Genomic DNA, 17,932 nt, shown 5'->3' with positions numbered 1-17,932 from the left:
CAATCCAGGGCTTGCAATGGCTTTTAATTCCTGCTTGCATCGTGGTGACTCTCACTTAGGTTTGGAAAGCGAAGCAGACTCCAGGAAACATGAAGAGTCGATTCCAGGCTATTTTAAGCTTAAAAACAAGAAATACCACAGCTTCTCCAACGAGTCCAGAAGCCAAGAGCTGCCCAAACTCAGGGCTTTGTCGGGAAAATCAAAACTGAAACGGGAAAGGGGCAGGATGGCAGGAGGGTGGGAGGTCAGCACAGTTTGAGGCCATGCTTCGTCCCCGCCTGCCCCCAGCACAGCCAGCCCCACGGACGGCATACTGCCAGCTCTGACTCTGCCAACGCCCCTCTCAACCCCGTGAAGTCATTTTAATCAGAAGCTAAGGTGCTAAATTACATTTCTCCAGCCTCAGTCTCCAGGCACAGCCCTGGCCCTGCTGAGCTTTCCCCTGCCGAGCACATTTTAAGCAGCTTCCCAGAGAAAACCACACTCAGGGGCAGCAGCGAGGGATGCTCCGCACAGACGGGCAGCACCCAGGGAACCCCAGCTCTGTTCTCCAGGACTGTCAGGTGCAGGCAACTCAGCCGACACAGGGACATCTCCCTAATTCCTGCTGGAGTGCAACTGTCAAACACTTTTACTAAGGCTGATGCATGTTCTGGGGGATTTCACCCTGGTCCTGCTCTGTGCACCCAGCGAGTGTCCCCTCTGCTGACACAGAGAGTGCATTTCCCACCCTCTGCCATGGTTCCCGACACATTCTATGCCCCAGCTGCACGGTCCTTCAGAGAAACTTCAATACCAACACTTCAAAGTGTGTCTCTCTCTTCTCCAACAAGAAGAGGTACTTTTCAGAGCTGTGTCTTTGTTCCATTTAAGCGGCAGGTTGTGCTGGGAGTGGGAGAGAGGGAAACAGATGCTTTTCCTTCATGGTTTGCATAATGGATTTCTCCTTCCACTTACTAATGTGGTGCACTTGGCCTAAAAAGAAAAAAAACTTGCCGTAATATTTACAAGCTAATTAGGCAGAGGACTGACTCGAACATCACTGGAATACCAGAAAAGAGCCAGTTGGGCTGGGAGGGCTTTAGCTGATTTTCCCTGGAAATTAAAACTGCAACAGGCTACTGCTGGCTCCAGCAGGGAGCCAGAGCTGTCCCCTGGGACCTCAGAGCACAGCCCTGCTCCCAACCTGAGCAGATTTCGAATTTCTGTGCCATGGGATTAGAGAAAAATTAAAGCTATGCTTGAAAGAAATAACAATTGCTTTATATTTAGCAGCACTGCCTTGTACAAACCTCAGCCAAAATGCCATTGCCAATAACACAAATTTTACAGTACATAAAACTCTGTGCACCAAGGGGGGAAAATGCAACATGGAATCGCTTGCTCCTTCCACACATCTCTTCATAGCATTGCTATTTTCTGCCCTGCCAGACCTTGGCCCCGCATGTCTGAGGCTCAGCAAGCCACGATGGGTCCCAGGAGCAAGGGATGGAGGCGTCTCTGCAGCCCCGAGGAGGTCTCTCCCCGCTGCGCTGATTTACCGTGTGGCAGGCAGTGGGAGTGCTCTGTGCCAGCAGATCATCGTCCCCACCCTCACCCTGGTTATCCATCAGCCAGCAGCTCGCTTTCAGAGTGCTTGTCCCCCGTGACTCAGGAATTATAGATCTACCCAGCAAAGTCGCAGGGAAATAATTGTTTTTTTGCTGCTCAGCCCTCTGAAATTCAAGGAGAAAATGAGATTTTGCTTGCTTGCTTTAGATCATGGGGTTTTCTTCCCTGCTGTGCTTATTTCAAAATCCCCACTCCTCCCATTCGGCTGCCAAACAAGTGCAGGGAGCTACCAGCGGCATGACAACGGATGCCCCTGGGTCTGGGGGATCAGCCTGTCAGCTGGCTGCCAGCACGGCTCAGCACTGGGGAAAGCTTTGATGAGCCCAAGGGGGAAATTTCAATCCCACTTCGGACCAAAACTTGGAGATGGTGCCCACAGAGAGGCGGATTTGCAAAGCTTCACGACTTCAAACACGGATTTAAATAGCGCCTGGACAAGAAGCACATTCCAGACAAATAGAGATGTTCCACTGGATACATTTAATCTCATTAACCCAGGAGCTGTTTGTGAGTTTTTGTTCAATCGTGGCAGAGCAGGGAACCAGCCGCAGCAGCAGTTACGCGCAGAAGCCGGCAGGGAAGCTGCATTCAAACACAGCTGAGATCAACCTGTCTGCTTTTATTGCCCCCCCAAGCAGCAAAACCACTGCGAAATAAATTACCCCTAGCAAATTAGTGTTTCTCTGGAATGAGGCGAGCTCTCAGAAGGGCTGACTCCTCGGGCAGGCAATGCTCAGCAAGGCCAGGCGGCCGCTTCTGCGGAGTCTGGGTCACAGTGCTGCCCACGGTGGGAGCACACGGCCACATGTGGCTTCGTGCAAAATACAGCAATGATTTATTGGCTCTCCTGCTCTGCAATTCTTGCCCTGCCAGCCTCCCCTCCTCCTGAAGAAGAGCAGAAACAAGGACAAGGGAAGGAGCTGGAAAAGGGTTTTGATTTCAGAGAAAGGGGGAAGATGGAAAGCGCAGGGGCAGCTCCAGCGCTGCAGAAAGCAGGATTTACAGCCCTCTGCCACAGCCTTTCGCACCCATATTGCACCTCCACCCAGTCCAATTTAATTGAATTGATTTGTTCGAATGAGCAGCCACCTGAGCCAAGGGCCTTATTTACGCCAGGATCTTTTGAGCGACAGCACTAATAAACACCAGCAAAGAGGAGATGTGCATGACCCTGCCGCAACCTGGGTGTGACGAAGGCACAACCCATCTCTGCTAGAACTTGCTCTCCCTCCACAAACAAGATTTACCACTCTGTGACTCCCCCGGGGCCTTTGCTGATGCCAACGTGCAGCTCCCCTACCATGTCCCTTCGGCCCTACCCAGGTGCTATGCAGATGCCAGGGCTCAGACCCCAAGTCGCTTGGAAGCACTGAGCCATGGAGACTCTTCAAAGCCAGATCTGGCTCCTCAGCCAGCAAAAGGCAAACCCGGGAGCTTGGTGGCATCCTGCAAGGCCGGAGCGCGGCAGGGACAGGCTAGAACTCCCTCTGACCCTGCTGACACTGAAGAGCTGGCAGGAGCCCTTCAGCTCCCCTCTTGGCCATGCTGGGGAGGCTAAAGCAAGAGGCTGTTCAGCAGCATTACAGCCTTTGCAAATGGCTTCTGTGCATGAGCTGCAGGCCTGCTGCCTTTCCTGCTCCTGCCTGATTCCTTATCCACTCTCTAGATGTCTTGCCTGCTAAAAAAAGACACCCTAAAGCAAAAAAAAAACCCCAAAACAAACCAATCCCAAACTCCATTCCAGATGGTCTAGAGGAAAACTCGTATCATTTGCCAAAAAGCCAGGATTTTGCTTTCTCAGTCCTGAATTTCAAGCTCAGAAAGGTCAGACCTCCCATAGAGACAACTGCAGTGCGCTCTACTCTTTTCTCATCACTAGATTCGCAAGGTTTGCAATTCCAACTCATTACACAAACCCGAGACTACTGTGCTCTTGTCAAACCCACTCCCTGCTTCTGCGTTCTGCCTCTTTTAAAGCAGAGACCACATACCCTGGGCACGCAGGGAGGCTGGGGCTGCAGCAGGGCACTCCATGCCAGCTGAATTCTGCCCCAGCTTCTCAGCTGTATGATCAGAGTCTGTCCTCTCACCACCGCAGGCTTCACCTGCCCCACCTGAAAAGGCAAGTGAAGGAGAAGGAGACACATCCCAAGGAGCTGGTTAGCTGATGTCTGAAGGATGCCAAGACCTTTGGTGCAGAACATGAGAAAAGAGCAAGTCAAGTGCTCTCGTGAACTTCAGCGTTACTGAATCACGGTCATGCTGGAGGGAGCCCACTGGGACACGTCTTGGCCAGTCCAGTCTCACCCGTCTGTTTCCAGCAACTCCGTGCCAGCATCCCCCTTCTCTGCTGTCTGGATCTGAACTCCTCTTCAGCACATGAACAAACCCAAGCCATTTGGTCTGCGTAAGAGTAACTGCTTGCAGGAGCTCTGCTCCAGGGCCACAGCTGGATGGATGCCTTCTCAGCACTTGCTTCTTGAGATTCAGAGTATTTTTCACTTCTCTGCCAACTGGAAATACTCAAGAACCTCCTTTCAGGTGCTTCACCTGCATTCCTGGATCCTCCAAACACTACTTGGGTGGAGACTGAATCAGAAATGACATCTCACAAACATCAAACACTCTGCCAGATGCTTTTGTCATCTTCTCCCGAAGCCAGGCACCATGAGCACAGTGTACTGGAAGGCCAGTCCACCAGCTCATTTACATTGAAGGAAACAGCTCCTACACAGCGTTTACAACATCCATCCAGCATTTTCTCTGCTCTTAGAATACCAGTAAACAGCCCTGTTAGATATGAAACAAGTCACTGGTTCGGCTTTAGCAGCTGCTGTGTTATTTTGACCTCTTGTACATCAGTCTTACCTGCTGCCTCATCCCTGAGCCCCAAGACAGCTCTGGCAGGGCACACTGATCTCAGGGACAGAGAGGTGGGAATGCTATGAGCTGCAGGACCTGCTACTCCAGGGCTCCCCGCGCCTGAGAAATTATGTCAGCATTCCCTGAGCGTAGACAAGGTCTAAGAGCAATTTCCCCACCATACCCCATGGTGGGCACAGCTCATTTCCCTCTCAAACACTTCGCACAAGAGGTAAACAAGAAAAGACCGAAGAGAAAATGAAAAAAATAGCGCAGCCCAGTTCTGAAGCTGGCTTCACGCTTTGAGGACAAGCAAAGGCTTAGAAGTAACTTTTGCACACTCGGGGGAAGCTGATCAAAGAGGCGCTGGCTGGAAGGAGCCCATTTATGGCTGGCGTTGTGTAATACCCGAGTACACTGCCAAGCATGCCACGGCAGCAAGGGTTAGGGGAGCTTCTCATGGCAAATCACTGCTGGGAAGAGCCCAGCAGAAAGGCACGCTTGAAATGCAAGGGATGTTCCTCAATGGCTAGGCAGAACTCTTGCTGCACACCCCAGAGGATCCTGAGCTCTGGTGTTAAACCATTTACAAAAGATCGCAAAGATCTGCTCCAATTGTTCATCCTGGTGAAATACAGGGAAAATAAACTTTTAGAAATCAAAGGCTAATGCATGAAGCAGATGTGCCAGCAATGATAAGGCAAAGCAAGGCTTTTAGAAACCAAATTTCAGCTTTGCACAGATTAGACATTAAAATGAACTCACTTAATTTCATGCCATATGCAAATCTTTACCAGCTGTCCGCTCTGTAGTCACTAGAGACTAAATGTAATAACTAAATGAGAACAAAAACGCAGTGAAGATTGGGTTCTGCAGAAGCCTAGTTATTAGCAGGTTCATGGTCTGGGAAGTCAGGGAGCCTGCCCAGCCTGCTGCCCACGGCTGGTGAGGCACATAACCCAAATGCCAGCAGGAGCCTCAATTAAACATCTGCAAATAAAGTAACTGTAAAAGATGAGGCTACTACTTACTCCTGACATTCAAGGGTTCCCAGGCAAGCTGCTGTTTTCTGCACGATCTGACTGTCACTAATTTGGTAGCTGGACTAACGCGTGACCCAGCACTCCCAGAGCAGAGGCCAGGTAATCACCAGGCATCTTCCCAGACCACAGCTCAATGGGACAGCAAAGGGACACCTCCATTCTCAGGCTTTTCTCTTCCTTGGTAGCCCTGGATCTATGACACACATATGCCATCAGCCAGAAGTCCATGAATGCGGAACAAGGAGGAACATTCCTGTTTCCCTCTAGAGTAAGAAGCCCTTGAACGCTGATCCCCACCAAAGTAGAGAGCATCGTCCTGGCTCACGCTCGTACTGAGCACACGGCTATGCCGTGCAGCACTGCTGGCCGAACTACAGCTCCATTCCCAAAGGAGCTGCACTGAATTATGACCCAGCATTGGCCATTTACCGAAACATTCAGCAAGCATCAGCTCCACTGAAGTAATTCCACAGAGCTCTTAGCTCTTGCCTGAAGCCATTTGCCATGTCTGGGAGAAATGGCAATCTTATAATTGCTTCCAAAATGGAAAGAGCTCTGAGAAAAGGGAGGCACCTTGCTGCTTTGTGGGAAGGCACGGTGCTGGCCTAGCCAGCAAAAGCAACAGATGTGCCACCGCTTTCAGGACCTGAACTGCATCCAGCTGCCAACACCATGGGCTGGGGTTTAGGCTCACCTGGCAGTAGCTGATCATCAGCTACAAACAGCACAGATGTAAGCTGCAGCTTCTGGAGATGAGCGAGAGGCAGGTGAGGAAGCCACAGCGAGGGAGGGCAGAGAGCCGGAGCTCAGCCTGACAATCGCTCACCACTGGAGAGCTGCAGGGAGGGGGTGGCACGCAGAGGGATGCAGGCGTGAGATTCAGATACCAGAAAGCAGGTAACAGGTTGGCTAAGAGGCAAGAAACAATAACAAGAGTGCTTCATCAGAAAGGCTTCCTCACGGCTAAGACAGCATGTGGGTTTAGACAAATCACCTGAGCTGACAGACAAGGCACGAGCCCAGGTGTGCGTGCCCTAGCTGCACTGTATTTATTTTCACATCACCTGCATTGCATTCCTGGGGAAAGGCACAGCTCTGTCCTGCTCTGCCAGCATGCTGCACCCACATCCTGCAGGATGAGGTTGGGATGGAGCCGGCACAGGAGCATCAGCACACCACACCTAGCTTTTCCCATCCCTTCACCCAGCCCAAACAGGAGCCTGCAGCAGCCCACCCCAGTATCACCCTTTTTGGGAACAGGCAGCCAGTAGCGAGGGCTCAGGAACAGATGGGGCAAGCCCAGCATGGTGCCAGGGCTCCACTGGCATCGGCAGAGAAGAGCTGCATGTGTACAGCGCAGCAAGGAGCTTCCACGCAATGCCGAGAGCTTGCAAAAGCAGCTCATGGTGCTTGCCCTACATACCAGCGCAGAAAGAGATTTACACACAGCTCCTGTTCCAGCTCAGCCTCTTCCTGTTGAAAGCCATAAAGCCCAACAGAGGAGATTTAACACTCCATCTCCAAAGTAATTAAATCCAGCCATATAAAGTGAAATGTTTAACAACTTTGAGTTTTGCACAGCGCTGGAGGAACCTGATAAAGATGGAGTTACACTGCTGGTAATAAACAGGGGCTGTTCTCTGCACCATTACTGGCAGGGGGGAGAGAAGAGCCTGAGTTTTAATTTGGAGGAATTTCAGAGGATGCATTTTATTTAGCAGCATGCAGGAAAATTAACAGAGCACCATGGAAAGATGTGAACTACACATGCTCTTTCTCCGTATTTCCATGAGGGCTCTCGAGTCAGCGACTGAGCTGTGCTGAGAACAGCACAGATTGCTTTGCAAATCCATTTCCTCCAACTCTTGCCTTGTTTCTGAGCGTAGGTGCTGAGAACACAGTAGTGCAGAGTTCCTGAGTTCAGATCTCTACATCAACGTTACTAACCACAGAGGTGCTTTATAAGGGATCATCCACTTGCTTTGGTTTGAATTTTTAACAATCAGCACATATAAAGAGCCACTTGACTATCCCAGGCTCCAGGAGCCTTTGGAAACTTAGATCCATGGGGAAGCAAAGCCAGAGTGGTCAGCAGTTACCAAGGGCTCTGCTCCAGAGCCCCTGCTTTGCTTCCTGGGATTTAGGAACTTAAATAGCTCTTGAAGACTGCATTCAGGGAGCACCTCCATTATCAAGCGCTGCTCAGGGCAGTCCCAGCTCAGCAGAGACCCTCGCAGGCAGTCCATACCAATCAAAAGACTGAAATGTTGGGAATCAGCCCAGGACCAGGACATGCTGGCCTCCAGCACCCAGCTCAGGCTCACGCACAGCCCCCTGAGAATCCCCTAGCACTTCTGCCAGGACACACCGGTGCCTCCCCAGCATCCCTGCACTGGCTGAAGTTGCCATGGTGACTGAGCATCATCCCCTCTCCTGGTAACTTTAAGGAAAAACGTCCCCCTGTTCAGCAGCCACCCATGGCCCTCCATAGCATGCGGCTGTCCCTAGACCACCTGCTCTCAGATTCTGCCTCTCCCCTGGCCGCATCCTGCACCCAGGGCTCTGGCAGGCAGCAGAAGGGCAGCGTGGTCCCCCAGGACAAAGCGGGCAGGATGGGGACAGCTGCCTGTGAGGAAGCACCTCCAGCTGGATGACACTGCTGGCTCCATTCTCCAGCTGCCAGGAGCCTCCTGCAGCTGAACATCACCAAGGAAAAAAAAAATAAAGACAAGATCAATGAGGATCTAGTCATCCCCAGATCTAATCAGGGTGGGTTTTTTAAATGAAGTCCAAGAAGGGAAGAGCTTAAGGGCATCTAAGACTAGAAAAGGCTCTCTGAGCTTAATGCCTGTGGCCTCTAGGGCCACCACTGCCTCCATCCCCACTACAGCCGATGGCATTGGCATCTCCCTGGGCACACACACAGGCCCCCAGAGACCCCAACAGTGCCAGCCTTGTGCTCCCCACCTGTGGAAAGGACCATCTTCAGCCAAGTCTGTCCCACCGTTGCATTAGCAAGAAGTGCCACCTCCAAGTCTGACAAGCTGTTGCCTTGCCCTCCCAAATCTGTGCGGGGACACCTGCTAAGCTCTGACAGCTGTCAGTACCTTAGCAGGGGGCGAGCTGAGAATCTTACAGGGTAAAATAGCTCCTTTTGTAATCTGCTCCTACAAAACACCTACCCTCTTGCCTGTTTTAGCCCTCCTTGTCCTAGATTACAAGCCCTGGAGGCAGCAAATGTGCAGAGTTTTAACTATTAAATGATGCATCTTGCAAATGTATTCCCAGTAAGCGTGCTTGCTGGAAAAGAAGTCTCTGCTGTGGCACAGACAGCTCTCCACCCTTCTCTGCCAGGCTGCACTGCAAGTGCTGCCCTGATCCGACTGCTCCTCTGGCACCTGGAAAGGATCAGGAAGTTGTTTTAATGCCTGCATGGCTATTGGGAAGCTGTTCATCCTTGTGCTGTGTCCTAAGCAGGTTTCCATGCTCCTCGATACCCTGCCAGAAACCAGTGTGCCAGGAGGACGGACAGTGCCTACGCAGACTTTGACACTCTTAACGAGCATCGCTTTTGTTGCATTTTTAGCTGAACACCCCCCTGCCCTGCTTCACTCAGCCAGAGGAGGAGGGAGGTAAAACTACAAGATTAACTGAGCATCTTACCCCAGAAGCCCTCATTATCCCAGGAGGTCTCCACTGCCTCCTGGAATCAATTACATGGACTGGAGTTGGGGATACCTGGCACTTCACAGGATCAAAACCCAGAGAGGAGACTGTGGGAGGCAATTTCCCTTCTGTTATTGACATGCAAATCATCGCTGCAGTAGCTCACGGGTTTAATATATTTCCAGATTGCCTGGCGTGGAGTCACATTAGTCAAGTATATGTGGCAGTTAGTCCAAAATTACTCTTATTATAGAGTCAGCATTTCCACCTTAGCTTCAAGGACAGGCTGGAGATGAGCGTGCAGCCACTTGCCTTACCCCTCCCCCAGGTCCCCTCTGGGGCAGGACTCCCACAGAGTTTGGGGACTGTGAGTAAATGGCCACGAAGTCCCTCATGAGCTAGAAACGGACTGAGGTCCCTGAGAATCGTCCTCTTCAACCTTGGGAACATGTATGACTGAAGCTTTCTACAGCCCTCAACTTCCGTAAAGCTGACGTTTCTTACCCCAAGGCAGGACAGCCAGCAAGAACAGGAACTGCCGTGAGAAACAGTGTTCTGTACCACAAAATATGTTGGGTTTTTCCAAGATTTTTCAGGTGTGCTGAAAAATTCATTCTCCATCGCTCCCAGCACCATGACTAAAAACTCTTCATGAATACTGGAACAGGAACGTGTTCCAAGCGCTGCCATTTCCACCTCTGATCCTGCTTGGGGACAGTATCAGCCCAGCAGTATTCACTGCTCCCTTTGGATGTTTTTTTCCTGTGCCCCACTGCCTTCCAGACCTTCAAACCAGCAGCAATGCATGGCTGATTGGAAAACTGTGCTGACCACAAGTGCAATAATGAAAGATCTTTTCTTCCACATAGATGGGACTCCTTATTCCCTTCTTCCCTCTAAATTGCATTCCTCATTATACCCAGACATTGCAGAAGGGCTTTTCTTGGGACCTGCTGGTTGAAACAGGCTTACTGGTCTGATGTTAGAACAGCTCTGTCCCAGCTTAGCTGAAATAACGTTGTGCTCAGCTGCAGTATTGCTTTGAAAGTTCTCCTTTTGTCCATTTATTCCCAGTGCCGCAAACCAATCTGTCGGAGAAGCTCGTTCCTCATTATTCGTTAAGAGAGCCAACAAAGCCCTCTGTTCCTGCACCCTCTCAGAGCTTTGTTTTCAGCTATCTATTCAGTCTTCTGTTTGTGCTTCTCAATGTTTTCATTAAGAGCTTTAAATCGTTCACTTAGCCTTGAACCCCCTCACTCAGTGAGGTTTGCAGCTAGAAGAAGTAATCACCACAGTGCAATCTAGCTCTTGCTTTTTGCTTACCCTTCTATTTTCTCTTTAATTAAAAATCCCTTTGGTCTTTGCACTGCTCACTAGCACTTGGATCCAGGACGTGGTTTCCATTTGCCTTGCAAACAGCGCAGCAGAGAATGTCAAAACCGTTTTTCACAACAACCTTGCTTTGACCTGGGTGACAGCTTTACCACCAGGCATTTGATCTCTTACTTGCCCATCTGTTCATTGATTAAAATCCCACACTTCAATATACAATTCTGTCTCTGAATCCAGTAGCTTCTCTTGACAAGACCCTCATACAGACAAGGAGCCTTTCCCAAGTGATGCTTCTCAAGCAGATCACTGCCTCCTCATTGCCTCGGTTTAACCCAACAACTCAAGGGCAACCAGTTGCCAGCAAGCCCAACGACACTGCCCAAGAGCACAGGAAATAAAAGAGATGAAACCTGGGCTGGAGGGGGACAAAAACAGACCACCAGGACCCCCAGCATGGCAAGGCTCACGGGGATGCTGAGCCTGCAGCGCTCTACCTCCAGCCACTCTGGAGACTCGAGGCTGGCAGGGGAGGACAGAGAAGTCCTCTCTTTTGCAAAGATTTTTTTTTTTTTTTTTTCCTTTTAACCTGCCACCCCGGAAAGCCAGAAAGAAACAACACTAACGTTTCTGCTTTATCACATCTTCCAAATGTATGTCAGGTAAGATTATTACAGGGATCAGCCTAACAGGCACCGTCAGACACAGCACTGTGCAAGCTTCAGAGAAACACAAGGTCTGTGCCTTCAGCCACCATTACACCTCATCAGCAATAGATCCCCAAAACCTCCTTAGTGCACAGAAAGGTGATTTTTATCCCAGTACAAACAGTTCCAAAAGGAAGCCTGAGCCTTACTTAACCTTAAAATATATTTTTCATAATCACTGCCTCTAAAGGCAGAAGGTATAAAGGTCCAGGAGAGAGACTGCAGCACGCTGGGAGGTTTCTACAGTGCAGCGAAATGAGTCAGTGCCATCTACCGGCTGCAGGGACCCGTCCACTTGCACACTCACCGGATTCAGACTCAAATATTAAGAAGAATCAACTTCTTACACGTCTTCTCCCGTGACACAACCATAATGCTTCCAGCGTCCCCCTGCAATGCTGTAACGAATGACACCGTTTCAAACGCAAATTCTCCCAAGAGGTTAAGGGTCCAGATCAGAGCCCTTTGGCACAACCGTGGCTCCAGACATGTCCATGTCCAACCATACCGAGAGCTGCTAGGGAGGCCCAGCGGGCCAATCCAGGGCTACAGCTCCAGAGTTTCACAGCCCTACTCTTTCCTATCATCTACACTGGGATCTCCCTTCGCTATCCCTGACAAAATCATAAATAATTGTGACATATGATGTACTGGCAATGGCAACCCTTGAGCTGGCCCAGATCCACACTGAGGAAGAGCTTTGGAAATGCCAAGTATCAGCAGTACTGCTGGCATCCCCGAGGGACAGCGTGGCATGGTCAGTTTCTAGCACAGCAGTCACAAAGAAGTACCACTCCAAGGCTACTGAGAGCGATCAAAGCCAGGATGAGATGCCAGGCATTCCTGGCTATCAGTGTTGCTCTCCTCTGTTGGATCAGATTTAATTGGTGAACAGATTCTAAATGAGCTTCTCACCATTTTTAAAAGGAAAATATATCATCATTCTATAATTATTCCGTAATTAGCCTTGGGTGCCACATCACTGGCACTGAGGAAAATACACATTTCTGTTGAAGCTTCCTCTTGAAGGGCAGACAGATTTGCTCATCCTTCAAATCCTAATTATCCCCCAAACTTCTCTTTCAGCATTAATGGGCTCTGGCAGGTTCCAAATGGCTGGAGGACATGTAATTTTGTGCTGCAGGAATCGCCTTGGGCTCCGTTTGCTGCTGAGTGCTCTCAGAGCTGAGGTGCCGTCAGTCTCTTTTTAGGGACGCTGGTTGAACTGAGTTCATCAAGCTGCTTATGTCAATGCCAGTAAAATCAATAAGCATCTGAGAGAGCCCCAACACTGAGAGAGTGGTTACTGCCTTTCCCAATGAAAATGAGCAAGAAAAGGAAGACTGTCTCTGGAAACCCCCATGTAATGCAACATCAATTGCAGAGGAAGCAGAACAGTGTAGGAGCAGCACAAAGCTAACCTGGATCAGGATGCTGTGCACCAACAGCATCCATACTATGGGACAGCAAGCCCCTTACTATGCTCTTACTTAAGCGCTGGCAGCGTGTTCCTTGATCATTCGGACACAAAGGTGGCTTGTCCTCATTGTTGGAAGTCCACCATGCAAAGAGACCACTGAACCAGCAGCTCCTCTGAAAAGGTGTGGTTTCAAGTCACTGTTCATGAAAGGGACCCTTGGTGTATTCCCAACAGGCATGAAGGAAACGTTGCAAGGCTGTGAGGAACAGTATCCAAGGAGGAGAGAATACTGCAGGCTCAAAACTTTAGGAGGGATTTCAGAGCTGGCTCCTCTCCAAGGCTTTGCAATGGACAGCCTGTGCAGAGGCAGACACATGGGCAGGCATTAGGGCCTATTTTAGGGCAGGCATATTTCGGGCCTGAATTCCTCTTCCTGAATGCAGTACTTGCCTTTCTTGAACTTCACGTTTAAGAACATCTGTTCATTTTACTAAAATAATTTAAATTTGTTCCTTTTGCTTCCTAAGGTCTTGCCAACAAACTCTATCCGGTACCACAAGCAAGTTTTACACATGTTCTTTACACCTTCACCCCAGCCAGTGCTGTAACAGTAAGCAAAAGTGGTAAAACCTCCCCCTGCAACACCCCACAGTGACAGGAGCCATCGCAGCTAAAGAACACATGGTTAAAAGACCATGCTGCACAGAAGCGTGACGTGCGCCATCTGCAGAGAAGCAACCCAGGCCATCGTCTTTAGCATTCCTCTGGGCACATCGTGGGGGAGAGCTCCAAACTCTCACAACCCAAGAGCTGTGTTTACTGCACCTGCTTTTTCACTATTGTCAGCTACAAAGAAGAAAAAGAGCTTAAATTGCCACAATTTATTTCTGACAAACCAGGTTATTTTTCCCTGCCAGTGATGATTTGCTGTGTAAGCATCTGGTAGAAAACTGTCTTACCAGATACTGAAATCTGAGTTACCTGCAATTCCCTAAACCAGTCTCTTTTCCCTTCCTTTTGCTAAAGAGCAGGAATGGGGAGAGATTTGACAAAAGGTGAAGGAAAAGTGCAGAGCACCAAGGTACATTGCTGCCTTAAGGAAAAAAAAAAAAAAAAAAAGAGTATTTTTCCAGAAAGGCCAGGAATCAGTGACAGAAAAGGGGTTTTTTACCATGCCAGTAAACAAGCTGTGAGCACGGAGGACGGTTTGCTGTCCTCCCCACAGCACCGCACCCCAACAGAGCCCCGCTGGGGAAAGCTCCTGGCCACCCACCCCCAAGAGAAGGCCACACTAGCCAGGTGCCACCTCCCGGCCCTGCCCCGAGCCTGAGGAGAGCGACGGGCAACCCGCTGCCTGCTAGGCCGCGGCCGTCGCATAGCAACTGGGGGCGGGCACCGCCCCCCCGTCCTTAACTAGTCGAGTGGGCCCGCCCCCTCCTTTATCTTCCCTTCTCATTGGCTGCTCCTCCTATGATCGGCGTGAACGCTCACCAGTTCTCACCCTCCACGAGCCTCTCCGGCGTCGGGGGTGTGGTGCTACCCGGAAGACGCCACAGGAAGCCGAGGGCAGGAAGGGGGGGAGGAACACAAGAGAGAAGGATCCGCTGCGAGCGCCAATAGGAAAGGAGAAGAAGAGCGGTTCAGCCAATGGCAGGGCGCGGAGGGCGGGGTCCCTGGGGGCGGGGCTATTGTAGCCGGCAGCCGGCGGCTCCAGGAGGCGGCAAAGGGGACGGGGGGGACCCCGGGGGTGCTGGCGGGGTTAGGGGGACCCCGGCCTGAGGGGAGGCTGGGGGCTGCGGGGACCCGGGCCGAGATGTGCCCGGTGGTGAGGAGGATGCCGGCCTGAGGGGAGACTGGGGCCGGGGGAGGGGGGCAGGAACCGGAGGTCCTGGACAGGGAGGAGCTGGGGGTGAGGGGGGCCAGGCTGGGGAGGGAGACGTGGGGAGGGAACGGTGCTGGAGGAGGAGCGGCGGCTGAAGGGGAACAGGGAGGGTCTGGGGGCGGATTTCCACACCGGGAGGACGCGCAGGGGCCTGGAGCCTTTGCCTTCAGAGGTCGCAGGGCTGGAGGAGGGCTGGGAGCTGGGGGAGGGAGGAGGTGGGTAGCTGCGCCGTACATGTACGGGACAGAGCTCCTTCAACCCCTGCAGAGCCCGGTGCCCATGCTGCTCATGGGCATCAATGTCTCCTCCTTATGCCGCTGTCACATTAACATGTAGCGGATCCCATAAGGATTTGCGTTACGCCGAACACTGTGTGCACCCTGCCCTGATGTGCTTAGAGGTGGCAGGGAAAGGTGGGTGCTTGGGATAACTCCTAACAGCTGTGACAGAAACCCAGACGACGTATGCACAAGTCCACACAGGTGCCATGTCTCCAGCACCACGCTTGCCCCATCACATGGAGCTCTGGCTAAAGCTGTTTCTCTTCCCAGGTGGGAGCAGTGGGAAAGGAGATGTTCCTTGTGTCTGCGCTGGAAGCAGGATGAATCTCGTGTCTATGGCGACAGATCCCGAGTTGAAATGGATAACCCTGTGGGTCCGAATCAGGTGGGCGGCCGTGCTTGTGCTCCTTCTGGGCTCGCTCGTGATGCTACTGCTCCCGTTGGCTGCTGTGGAAGACCAGTGCCATGCAGTGCTCAAAGGACTCTCCTTCCTGAAAAGTAAACTGGGTGCGGGCTCCTCAGGGGTCACCAGATACACAGGACAAACAACTGGGCTGAGCGTGACCTCCAATGGGCTGGAGCTGCTGGTGCTGAAAGGCAAAGCCTCCCCAGGTAAGAGTGTCCCCAGGGCAGTTGCAGGGGAACAGCTGATTCTCTGTATAATAACAACCCACATCTTAGAGATCTGTCCCCCCCTACCTGATGATCTCCTGTACCCCATAATGGTAACAAACTCTCACTGCCCAACTGCAAATTAACATCACCCAGAGGTCAGACATGCCATAGCCAGCCTGACTGCATTCCGTTGCCCTGCACCACAGAAGGGCGATGTGCTGGTGTTCTCTCAGTGCTGCTTTGCCTCTCAGAAGTTTTTCCTCATGATTTCAGTACGAGTAAGTTCTGTTAAGGTAACTGGAATACAGAGTATACTTAATACAAAGTAACTTGGGGTACACAGCATTAATCCTGAAATCCTGGCTGTCATAGAACTGCCTTTCTGGCAATGACAGGCTGCAGTCATTGCCTTTATTGGCCAGGACGTTAATTTGGAAGACAGTCAAAGGAATCATTACCATTCCAGCACTGTATCTTTGTTCGTTTTAAAGCTGTTATTGCTGGGAAGGTGTTTGATAGTTCAGTGAAAAAACGGATAGAAGTGCTGTAAGCAGCTGTGGGCTGTGCTGCTAGCAAGAGAACTGGCATTATTGCCAAGAGAATGTATTTAAGACTCTGTGTCCCCCCACACAAAGCAGCCTGGTGGCTGAAGCGAGTTTTGCCGGGATGGCTACACGCCTGTGGTCAGCTTGAGCCATGCTGCTCACAGATTATCCCTCACCACGCTTCCTGCCAGGAACAGCTCTGCTGCCACGTACTCAGCCTGTAAACGTGGCATAAGCCTCTGCGCTTGTAGCCCAGCAAAGGCTGGAATACAAGTTCTCTGTTACGGTTCTGACAGACTGACTGGCTTTATTTAATTTTTTTATCAGTGAACAGTGATGGTCTCCAGAGGTCTTCAGTAAAACTCACTACCCTGTTATCTAACTGATATTGTTGCATTTCAGAAGTGAAGTTAGAAGCCAAAGCAGCTCTGAATCAAGCCCTTGAAATGAAGCGCCAAGGAAAGCGGGAGAAGGCGCACAAACTCTTTGTGTATGCCCTCAAAATGGACCCTGATTATGTGGATGCCCTGAATGAATTTGGTATCTTTTCTGAAGAGGAAAAAGACATTCTTCAAGCTGACTATTTGTACTCTAAAGCACTAACCATTTCACCCTGCAACGAGAAGGCTTTGATCAATCGGGACCGGACGCTACCTTTAGTTGAAGAGATAGATCAGAGGTATTTTAGCATTATTGACAGTAAAGTTAAAAAAGTGATGGCAATCCCCAAAGGCAATTCTGCCCTGCGCCGAGTGATGGAAGAGTCCTATTATCACCACATCTACCACACGGTTGCTATTGAAGGAAACACTCTGACGCTGTCAGAAATACGACACATCATTGAGACCAGATATGCTGTTCCTGGAAAAAGCTTAGTGGAGCAGAATGAAGTGATTGGCATGCATGCAGCTTTGAAATATGTCAATACCACGCTGGTATCACGGATAGGCTCTGTAACCATCAGCGACATCTTGGAGATACACCGGAGAGTGCTGGGCTATGCTGACCCAGTGGAGGCAGGACGGTTCAGGACTACTCAGGTGTTTGTAGGACATCATATACCACCACATCCCCAAGACGTTGAGAAACAGATGCAGGAGTTTGTGCAGTGGATTAACTCAGAAGATGCCATGAGCTTGCACCCTGTGGAATTTGCTGCGTTAGCCCACTACAAGTTGGTTTACATCCATCCATTCGTAGATGGCAACGGAAGGACCTCGCGCTTGTTAATGAACCTCATACTAATGCAGGCAGGCTACCCGCCCATCACAATCCGCAAGGAGCAACGGGCCGAGTATTACCATGTCTTAGAAGTAGCCAACGAGGGCGATGTAAGGCCTTTCATACGCTTTATTGCTAAGTGTACTGAGACGACTCTGGACATGTTGCTCATTGCCACCACAGAATACTCCGTGGGCTTACCTGAAGCAGATGGCAGCACTGCTGGATGCAAACAAACTATCCCTGTCAAGACCTGAGGGTTGTGGACATTCAGGAGCCAGTAAACACATGGGAGAACGCCAAGCCACTCAGTATTCCTGCTGGGAAATAACTCAACAGGAGATGTCACTTTTTAGCATTTCATTTATTTAAAGTGTCTTACATTGGATTAAATTAATATAATTTATTTATATACATAATGCCAAGTTGAAATGTGAACTGTTGATGTTGATTGTGCACTATAACTTGCTTGTGCTACTGGAAGGAGGTAGGGAGAGGTGGCAGAGGGGCTCAACAAGCTGAAGCAGAATTTAGTTTCTCCTTAAAATTAAGCTTTGAGAAGCCACTTCAATCACAACCCTTCACCTAGTCAGTCAACTGCATCGTCTTACCTTGTTAAGGAGCTGCTAGGCAAGACAAAGTCTTAACTGAATTGTTGCTTTTGTGTTACCTCTTCCCTGTTGTTAAAAAAAAAACAAAACACAAAAAAACCCCCACCAACCCCCAAAACACAACCCTTGCAGTAACAGC

At 50.5% G+C, this 17,932-nt stretch overlaps 1 protein-coding gene across 2 annotated transcripts; it reads left to right on the top strand.

Annotated features, from left to right (window-relative positions):
• The first annotated feature begins 14,317 nt into the window (after positions 1-14,317).
• Positions 14,318-17,900, top strand: FICD (FIC domain containing). 2 transcript variants are annotated; one of them, XM_010582099.1, is made up of 3 exons: positions 14,318-14,364; positions 15,072-15,413; positions 16,364-17,900. In XM_010582099.1, exons 2-3 carry the CDS (start codon positions 15,122-15,124, stop codon positions 17,437-17,439), a joined length of 1,368 nt encoding a protein of 455 aa, XP_010580401.1. In that variant the 5' UTR covers positions 14,318-14,364; positions 15,072-15,121; the 3' UTR covers positions 17,440-17,900. The 2 variants fall into 2 exon arrangements, with proteins under 2 accessions (XP_010580401.1, XP_010580400.1); XM_010582098.1 differs by lacking the exon at positions 14,318-14,364 and adding an exon at positions 14,717-14,933.
• Positions 17,901-17,932: the final 32 nt, after the last annotated feature.

Source organism: Haliaeetus leucocephalus, unplaced genomic scaffold (assembly GCF_000737465.1).
Source record: "Haliaeetus leucocephalus isolate CR32 unplaced genomic scaffold, Haliaeetus_leucocephalus-4.0 Scaffold840, whole genome shotgun sequence".
In the NCBI taxonomy this organism is placed as follows: Eukaryota; Metazoa; Chordata; class Aves; order Accipitriformes; family Accipitridae; genus Haliaeetus; species Haliaeetus leucocephalus.
This window is presented reverse-complemented; position numbering and strand designations above follow the sequence as displayed.